Source organism: Etheostoma spectabile, chromosome 3 (genome assembly GCF_008692095.1).
Source record: "Etheostoma spectabile isolate EspeVRDwgs_2016 chromosome 3, UIUC_Espe_1.0, whole genome shotgun sequence".
Lineage (NCBI taxonomy): Eukaryota > Metazoa > Chordata > Actinopteri > Perciformes > Percidae > Etheostoma > Etheostoma spectabile.
The window spans coordinates 3435521-3445896 of NC_045735.1; the positions used below are offsets into that span (position 1 = coordinate 3435521).

A 10376-nucleotide genomic window follows, 5' to 3' on the forward strand; every position below is an offset into this window, starting at 1 on the left:
ACTGCTCCAAGCATTCCTGGAAAACACAGAGCCCTTAACTGGAGCCAAAACTCTCCATGAATACCCAGGAAAAGACAATGTTGACAACGAGTGTTAAAGCAGGACACCCAGTGGCTGAAGGCATGTACCAATAAGAGTGGAAGCCACTTATTACACTGTTTCTTTTCCTCAGATCCGCTTCTCATTAAATGGAATGTGACTCAGCAGGAAACTAGAGGAGTAGGAAGAGGTGCACATATCAACAACAACTACATTTACAATGGTAGCAGCTCACTTATCTGAAATGAACTACATTAGTAGCTGATATTTAATCTCTTTCAGATAGTGGTCCCCTTATGGAGCTAGTAAGTAATCACTCAATTAAGTGGGAAGCCAATGATGTGATAATTATACTATAAAACCAAAAACTGTTGGAAAAATGTCCCATCCACAAGCTAGTTCTCAAAGTCTCAGCTGGCTTTGAACCTTTCAGAACTGAATTCAAGAAAGTCTATCCAAATTGTAAATAAGAAACGTGTTCATACAGGATGATAGCTAAGTTTTATTTATTTGACTTCAGTTGTTTTTATTAATTTCATTATTTCTCTTGATTTTTTTTACTGCATTACACTATCACCAAACTTTTTCTTTTAAAGTTTGGTGTTAGTTTTTGTCATGTTGTATGTCAGTTACACAAGAAAGTTAATTGAAAAAGAGAACTAATGTTAATACGTCTTCGGTGTCAAATTATGCTAGTCAACCGGTGGTTATAGATTTATACATCCATGTAGTCAACAGCAACAGAGGGTTAGCTCGGCTATCCTGTTCGGTCGTGTAAGAAATGTTATCGACTGAACTCCCTTCAAAAATGTGCCCGTTACAGGCCAAGGCCCTAACATTGTATACGCTACTTTAGCAATGTACGTCAAAACAGGTTACGTTCAGCCTTCTTGCAATGCTTATTAGCGTTAACTCAGTTCAATATTCGCTTTGCGTCACTCCACTACTTCCTACGTGGGTATGTTTTGCTAATGTTAGCTAATGTTGAACAGGGTGGGCAAACTTCCCATGCGATTGCGGGACAACCAGACCAACTAGCCAATCCTAAAAGTCAAAATTGTATTAAATCTGGTTTAGTTTTAGTAATTGAACCCAAACACGGGTTAGTTATAACGTGAAATGGCATTCGGTGTGTAACGTTATGTTCTTCTAAAGTGCCGATTTTTCAATGGAGTGCGTGACGTTAGTCCCCAGCTAACGACACCCACGTGAACAACACGGAACGAGACAGCAGTTTCTTACCGAGCTCCCGGTGCTGTCCTTATGTGTTGTGAGATAACAGCCACCGTCTGGATAATTAAACAGGTCTTTATTGTCGTGAGACGAAAATTCACCAGTAAAAATACTGAGTTGTAAAAAAAAAAAACTGTAAATTACTCTCTCCTATCTTCTTTCTTCTTCTTTGAAAGAGTTTACGGCAGGCTGTGCTTTGTGAGATATAACGCTGCCCTCCACAGTCAGTAACAGCATTGCGAGCATAGACTGTAAATATGTATTTAAATATATATATTTCAACTGTCTATGTAAATTTCAGGAACAGTCTATGATTGTTTGCATATTGCGAGCCGTTTTTATTCTGACCTATCCGGTATTATTATGGCTAGCCTACGATGACACCCTGTATTTACTGGAGTTATGGTGTATTTATATACATTAAATCATATTAATGTGCATAGATTTCATGGATGGACTTGAAAAACGTTTTTGAAATACTTGGAATTACTCAATACTAGACTAACACTTTTTATTTATTTTTTATTTTTTAGAAAGTCAAATATGTTTCTTATCTCTAATTTTGATTTCATCTCATAATACAATTCTTTTCCTCAAAACTGTCTTCCAGCTCTTGGGCACAACAAATACCTCAAATGCACAACACAGAAAAATGTAGTGGGACTCACCTTATAAATCATATGAACTGCAAGGACAGAAGATGTTTTTTTGTTTGTTTTTTAAGAAATCATGAAGTAACACATAGCCCGTGTGTAAATACTTGCAAGGTCTAACAGATCCTTTAGATTAATAGTTGTCTCCATGGTTTAGTTAATTTAGTCCATACAGACTGAACACCTTTTAACTTAATCAGTTTTAAACAGTTGATATGGGGGCCTTCATCTGTGGAATCTCTGGTTCCCAAACCTTTTCACGTCAAGGACCCCTAACAGATACAAATCTACCATGGACCCCCTTTCATGAGATTTAATACCGGGACACCTTCTCATAGGATTTTGCTTTTAGATGTTTCTTACAGAAAGTAAATGACTCTATGACGCACACGTCATTCATTTGTCATGGATTGCTTATGGATGTAATTACACGGAAAGTATTTTTGCGGAGGACCCTTAATTAATTTGTTTGTTTGTTTGTATGTCATTTATTTATCCAAAGGGAATTAGATTATAGTCTACTGTCAAAACAGCGTCTTATGCTTATACATCCCTTGTACATTATGTGGATTGTTTTTATTTACTTTATTTGGTGTATTTAGTATCTTCCCTATTGTGCTATTATTCATGTGGATTGTTTTTTTAAATTTGTTATTGTATTTACATCCTGTTAAATGTATGTGTATGTTGTGGTGTGATCTGTAAACAATGGGACCTTGAATTTCCCTGCCTGTCTGCCTATCTATCTATCTATCTATCTTCTATCTATCTACTATCTATCTAGCTATCTATCTAGCTATCTGTCTATCTCTTCTATCTATCTATCTATCTATTTATCTATCTATCTATCTATCTATCTTCTTTCTATCTTCTATCTATCTATCTCTATCTATCTATCTATCTATCATCTATCTTCTTTCTATCTATCTATCTATCTATCTATCTATCTATCTCTATCTATCTATCTCTTTCTATCTATCTAAATATCTATCTAAATCTATTCATCTTCATCTATCTATTCTATCTATTCTACTATCTCTCTATCTTTCTAATCTATCTTCATCTATCTATCTATCTATCTATCTATCTATCTATCTATCTATCTATCTATCTATCTATCTATCTATCTATCTATCTAGCTAGCTATCTAGCTATCTAGCTATCTGATCCACCCTTTCGAAGCAAAGGTGGCGGTATTGCACCAATGGCGTCTCAACAACCGCCGTAAAACACACATTTGGTTTCCTTGGCAGCGGGAGGAGGAGCTTTCTCTGCCTTTGTTGCTGCTTGCTGGCCACATCGCACACACAGAGCCATCTGTTTGACGGTGGCAGCGGTTTAAACAGGTAAACTTTACTGTTTTTTCCCAAACATTGTATACACGTGTGTTTAATTACGTTATCTAAGGAACGTAATTCGTCTTAACGAGGATAGTATGTGTGTGTGAGTTTTAAGTCGTTGTCCAATTAGCTTTTGTGAGCAGGCTTAACGTTAGCTAACGGAAGTAGCCGAGTTAGTTGAGCCAATGTAACTCTTTTTAATTTAGGTTTTAGGTTGGAAGGCGGAAACAGTATGTAAACCGTAAAGCTTTTGTCTTTTGAAAGAGACTAAACTCCTTTAATGTTTTACATATGTATGCCAAAATAAAAGCGCTGGCTCGTCTTGCCATAGTGATCATTGGAGGTCATGTTCAACCAAATGTCTGTTTCGCATCGACAAGCAGACCAGAGACTGTCGGCAACACAGATATTATCACTGTGCGAGAGTCGGATAACGAGCCACTAGTCAGCATTATGTTATCAAGCATCTAGCATGTTGAATTCGTGTAAAGATACACGCAGCTCAAAAGTTCGGAATCACCTGCCACAGAAGCTTGGCTGACTGAGACCTACAACTCCCATCTTTTGAATGGTCTTTCATGCGTTCAGGTTGTAGAAAGACATCTTAAACAACAAACCTCAAAAATGTTATTTTGTATAAGGTTTTTCTGTTTTTGTTTTTATTGTTTGTTAATGGTAATAAAGTATGTTTGTACTGGAGTACAGTGGTTAAACCAGACCATTGGGCGGCTGCACGATATGAGGAAAATCCGCGATAACATTGTTTTCGCCATTGAGATTATATGCGATTTTTTTTTTAAAACGATAAAGTGTACTCAGTTCTGCATTTCTCTGCGTCCAGTAATCTGCTAACATAACACAAGTTGCTTGTTGTAGTAAAAACAATGAAAGAAATCATCACTAACTTATTAGTGAATACAGTACAATAACAGTGAATTGGATATAAAAGGCACCACTAAAAAACATACGGTTACATTTTAAAGTGCAGTTTTCTGCGGATATTTTCTTCCACTAACCAAAAAAATCTCTTGAGTGTCTTTCGCAATTGTTGCAGCCTTTAGCGATGTATGTATTGCGCCAGTTGATATCCAAGGACATACTTTTTTTTTTTAAACCGGTATATTGTGCAGCCCCAGTAAGAGTAGAATCCTGACTGTGTATATATATTAATCTTAACTGTCTATGAGTGGATCAATACACGGAAACATGTTCCGGCTTTCAGTATCAAGTGCACAATAATGCGCCTATAACACTGGAACTACAGTGTGTTGCTTTATAGCAACGCTCTCTTCAGACTTCCCAATAGAAATCTAAGGTCAGTCTAGGTTGCGCTAATGGAACTGGATCAGAGAAAATCAGCTGAACATACTAGACGGACAATCTCAGTTTAAACCTATTCAATCTGACCCACTGATAACTCTCTGCGAGAGCCCAAATAAAAACTGCTTCCCAATCATTCAGAGCCATTGCACCATTGTGGTTAACAGTATTCTCCCCTGTTATACAATGGTGCCATGTCATTTCTCCGACTATTCCAACTTCTCAATAGTACAAAAAAATCTCTGTGGTCCCACTAGTCCAACCTGCCTTTGTTTTGAAAAAATAACCCTCTGCTCCGACATCCCATTGTTCCGACCATAGAGCGAGACTTTTGTGGACCCTTCCATAATCTAAAATCTGAATCACAATAATAATAATAATAATAATAAGCAAATTACTTTTCTCTGCTTTTTAACACATTTAAATGTTTATCTAGCCAATCCACACAATCTCAAGCCTATCCAAGCCTATATTTCAATTGTGCTTTCTTTCTCTGTTGCCCTGTTCTCCATCCCCTCATTCCTTATGTCTCCTGGGGACAGGCCCTGTGGCCATGGCTAAAGACCCGTTAGCCGAGGCAGCTTTCTTTGATGAACTCAACAAGCTACGGGTACTGGAGCCCGACGTCAGCCAGAAAACCTCAGAGCTCAGGAAAGTGTAAGAATTTGTGGACAGTAGCACTGTATTTTGCCAAGTTCATTAAGCTGAGCCTGCTTATCCCCACCACACCAACAGATCCTACAGCAGTACACGTGTGTTATCCTTTGCAGAAATTGGCCAGTTCCAGAAGTAGTGGAGGTCTAATTGAGCGTGGTGAATTGGCTAAAGAAGCGAGACAGAAAGAGATAAGGTAGCTTAGCGTTTGAAGCTGCTATTGCAGAAGATGTTGTAGTCCTCATAGCAACAGCTTTGCCAAAGTATGAACTGTTTATTGATCATGAAAGCAACACATTATTATTAATATTACTGTTTCTTCTCCTTGAGGCAATTGGAGCCAGAAACCTGCTGAGTCAGTGGCAAAGCAAAGAGAGCTCAACAGCAGCCTTCAGGCTCTCATAGCCGAAAGAAGATGCAACTTAGAGGTAACCATGCGTGGGTGGACGCCATAACCTGACAAACACGTGCTGGTTTGTGCGATATAGGTCATGGTTTCTGATCTTTTTTAGGCTATGTGAATTTCCCAAAGAAAATTCCTCGTATGTCATCATACCTGGCAAATAAGCTATTCTGATGACGTTTTATGTGCTGGATTGTTCAGTGCTGCCAGAAAGTCACCTTCCTCTGCTTTTTTGTGTTGGCGTTTAAACTAAGGACAGCTATTGTTTGTATGGTATAAAGTAATGGTTTGTACATGGAGCACAGTGGTTAAACCAGACCATTGGGGCGGCTGCACGATAGAGGAAATATCTGTCCAATCTGAGTTTTTCGTTGCACGACTAACTTTTTCCGTACACGTTCCACCAAAACAGTTCCTTCCCAGGCTATTTTGCAGAGCCGCCATCATTGAGTCTGGTTTAGTGCCGGTCAAGACGATTCTGTAAGTTAAAGAAATGCCAAACCAACGACTTTTTCTCCCATCCCAATATGTTCGTAAACTAGCCAGACCTTCCTCCGCAGCGCTGTAGAGGAGGGTCTGGCAATGCGAGACTAACTATTTTAATTCAGCACAAAAACAAAAAACAGCATTTCTCTTCATACTGGATACGTTTAAGCTGTCTAAAGGTCAATTAAAGAAAGGAAAACCCATCAACACAACAGTGTTCCTGTACCATGATATCTGGCATTTCTAACATTTCATGTGTCACGTATGGACCTATTTATTTATTGTTATTCTGCCTTCTTGTATTTATTGGTGTACATTTATGTTTCTGTTGTTTCCTTCTCTCAATATCGTATTGAGTACGAGCCTTGTCCAAGGTGGAGTCAGAGCAGACGAGTTTATCGACCAGTTTATTCTGCAGAGTGAGGATGTGACCGGACATCTGTACGACCATTTCCAAGTGCCTGTCCTGTTTTCTCTGACGATGCCCACTTCAGAGAAACACTTGCTGCAGCGTTTTCCCGAGCAATCCCAAAGCTCCAACATCATCCTAAAAGAGTGTGTCTGCGTGCGTGTGTGAGTGTGTGTCAGCCCAACATCAGTGCAGGTGGGAGCTATTTATACAAGTTTATTTTTATACTATTTATACTGGAAAAAATGGCTGTATATCTAGTTTATTACGTTTTGTATAAATTGAAATACTGCATGTGCATGCATCTGTATATACATTTATAAGATAGAAGATGATCCTGATTTGATCATCTTGTTATGTTTGCTTATATTTCATACTTCTGGACAACCACGTGGGCACGGGCACAGCACATGAGAATACATCGTCCTCTTTTTCTTCTTTCTTCTGTGTGTCGCGTGTGTCATTGTCTTTAATGTCTTAATTACGTGACAGATGGTTATACTTGAATAAATTCTATATTGTACTGCACAAAAATCATTCACGCTGTCAAGATGTTAGAGAGGTGGCATTTTCGGCCTTTAATTTGATAGGACAGCTGGAGACAGAGGGGGGGAATGATATGTAGCAAAGAGCCGCAGTCAAAGTTGAACCCGGGCCTGCTGCTGGAGGAGGAATCCTCATATATATATATATATATACAGTGGTGTGAAAATTTTGCCCCCTTCCTCATTTCCTGTTCTTTGCATGTTTGTCACACTTAAGTGTTTCGGAACATCAAACCAATTTAAACAATATCAAGGCAACACAAGTAAACACAAAATGCAATTTGTAATGAAGGTGTTTATTATTAAAGGTGAAAAAATCCAAACCATCATGGCCCTGTGTGAAAAAGTGATTGCCCCCCTTGTTAAAACATACTATAACTGTGTTTGTCCACACCTGGATTCAATTTCTTAGCCACACCCGGCCTGATTATTGCCACACCTGTTCACAATCAAGGCATCACTTAAATAGGAGCTGCTTGACACAGTAAGGTCCACCAGAAGATCCTTAAAAGCTACACTCATGCCGAGACCCAAAGAAATTCAGGAACAATTGAGAAAGAAAGTAATTGAGTCTATCAGTCTGAAAGGGTTTAAAGCCATTTCCAAAGCTTTGGAAATCCAGCAAACCACAGTGAGAGCCATTATCCACAATGCGAAGACTGGAACAGTGGTGACCTTCCCAGGATGGCCGGCCGCCCAAAATTACCCCCAGAGCGCAGCGACGACTCATCCAAGAGGTCACAAAAGACCCCACAACAACGTCCAAAGAACTGCAGGCCCCCTGCCTCAGTTAAGGTCAGCGTTCATGCCTCCACCATCAGGAAAAGACTGGGCAAAATGGCCTGCATGGCAGAGTTCCAAGAGAAAACCCTGCTGAGCAAAAAGAACATCAAGCTCGTCTCAATTTCTCCACAAACACTCTGATGATCCCACACTTTTGGACACATTCGTGGACCGATGTGACAAAAGTGGAACTCTTTGGAAGGTGTGTGTCCAAGATATCTGGCGTAGAAGGAACACTGCATTTCATAAAAAGCATCATACCAACAGTAAAATATGGTGGTGGTAGTGGTGACGGTCTGGGGCTGTTTTGCTCTTCGACCTGGAAAGCTTGCCGTGATAAAGGAACTATGAATTCTGCTGTCTACCAAGAGATCCTGAGGAGAATGTCCGCCATCTGTTTGTGTACTCAAGCTGAAACGAACTTGGGTTCTGCAGCAGGACAATGATCCTAACCACACCACGTCCACACCGAATGGGCTGGAAAAACAAAAAGACTTTGGAGTGGCCTAGCCAAAGTCCTGACATGAATCCTATTGAGATGTTGTGTATGACCTTAAAAAGGCCGATCATGCTCGAAAACCCTCTAATGTAACGAATTAGGACAATTCTGCAAAGATGAGTGGGCCAAAATCCTCCAGGACGCTGTAAAAGCCTCATTGCACGTTATCGCAAACGCTTGGTTGCAGTTGCTGCTGCTAGGTGGCCCAACCAGTTATTAGTTTAGGGGGCAATCACTTTTTCACACAGGGCCATGATGGTTTAGATTTTTTTTCACCTTATAATAAACACCTTCACTAACAAATTGCATTTTGTGTTTACTTGTGTTGTCCTTGATATTGTTTAAATTGGTTTGATGTTCCGAAACACTTAAGTGTGACAAACATGCAAAGGAACAGGAAATGAGGAAGGGGGCAAACACTCTTTCACACCACTGTATGGGCGCCTGCTTTACCATCTGAGCTATCGGGACGCCCAATGAGCACACATTTAACATTGCTATTATGTTGTTTCATTAAAATGATGTGAGATCCATATATTTTGACACCATTAGGTGGTCCTAGTGAGAATAGCTAAACAAGCATTACACAATTTTGGTCTGCAATTGAACTTAAGATTCAGAACCAGTTATTTTTCATATATCACATTAACTTCTTTAGCAGGACTGGAGTTTCTTTCTTCACGTTCTGTGTTGAATCCGTTGGTTTTGACAAGGACACCTGTGGAATCTGTTACTTTCCCCTTTCAATCTCAACATTCTACCACTTTAAAATATTTTCCCAAAACTCATTGACCCATTACCTGGAGCACACAAGCCACAAAGCATTGCACTTCCAATGTGAATATACTGGATGTAATGGGGCAGGGATTGTTTAATCATACTAAAATTAACCCAAATGGATATCGGTGTATTACGGAGTTTCCTGAGCTGAAATGGCACCTGGCATTTAACTGGAGTTGTATTTTATGATTTCATGTGAAAAATACATTATCCTAGGATACATGCATAACCCTTCTGGGGTTTTGCTCCTCTTCCTGCTAGCTCCTAAGGGATGTACTGACATTTTACCTTCTGTAATTTAAACGGACCATTGTAGCCTTGGTTTTTACTAATAATTCAACCTCTATAGATCATCTTGTTGCTTTTAAGTGTGGTGATCTCAAAAAGTGAAGGCTAGCCTCTTTAAGTCACTGTGAACACGACTATCAGTTCATGTCTAAAATTCCACTTTTATTGCGAGTTAAGTATATTAACACTGTTAAGACAAAACTATAAATATTGAGAATAATTTATTGAAATGTATTGAATTCTCTATATAAACTCATTTCAATCTAAAAACAGTATATACACTTTTTATAGATAGTGAATATTATATTCAACTGAGAAGTCATTTCATACAGTACAGTCCTAACAATCAGATGTCGCTTCATCATGGCTGTTCCCATCTCCACAATAACGAGGACAAATAACACAATGAGCACTCAAAACTCAGATACAGAAACAATACATCCACCACTTCACTTCTTCTTGGTATACTGTGAATCAAAAAGAGAATTAAGAATTACCGTGTGAATTTATTTGCACATCAACTTGGAATTGAAAAGGCCTTCATCCTTACTTTATTTAGAATCCAGTCTGCATCTGCAATAGCTCTTTGGATTATCATTTGTATCCTCTCTTGGTCGTCTTCGTCGGAGTGACTGATGTAACCCTGGAAACCAAAAGCAAAGGATCAGAGGAGATGAAGGCGTGAAGGAGTCTTTTGGCAGCGGGGGATATAAGAGAGGGTCCGATTTTGACGATGACATAATGGATGAAGGGCCCAACGGAGAGGGTGGAGTCAAAGATCACGCCATGGTAGCAGGCCTGGGGAGATGGGGAGACAATGGTGCTGCCGATGGAGAGAGTGGAGTTATGGATTTTGCTAAATGTGGATTTGGAGACTATGACTATCCTTTGTGTTGGCATTTTAAACTCTGATGGATTCTGCTCCTCAGATCTCTGCAGGGTAA

General features: G+C 39.3%; 1 protein-coding gene across 3 annotated transcripts in view; it reads right to left on the reverse strand.

The window, feature by feature from the left end:
• Positions 1 to 9573: 9573 nt before the first annotated feature.
• The window catches only part of lyrm9 (LYR motif containing 9), a 10639-nt gene continuing 9836 nt past the window's right edge, over positions 9574 to 10376 (reverse strand). For all 3 annotated transcript variants that reach the window (XM_032510347.1, XM_032510346.1, XM_032510343.1), the window contains exons 3-4: positions 9983 to 10075; positions 9574 to 9899 (exon numbers count right to left, since the gene is read on the reverse strand). In XM_032510347.1, coding sequence (XP_032366238.1) covers positions 9882 to 9899; positions 9983 to 10075 — 111 coding nt within the window. In that variant the 3' untranslated portion in view covers positions 9574 to 9881. The remainder of the gene's footprint in view (positions 9900 to 9982; positions 10076 to 10376) is intronic.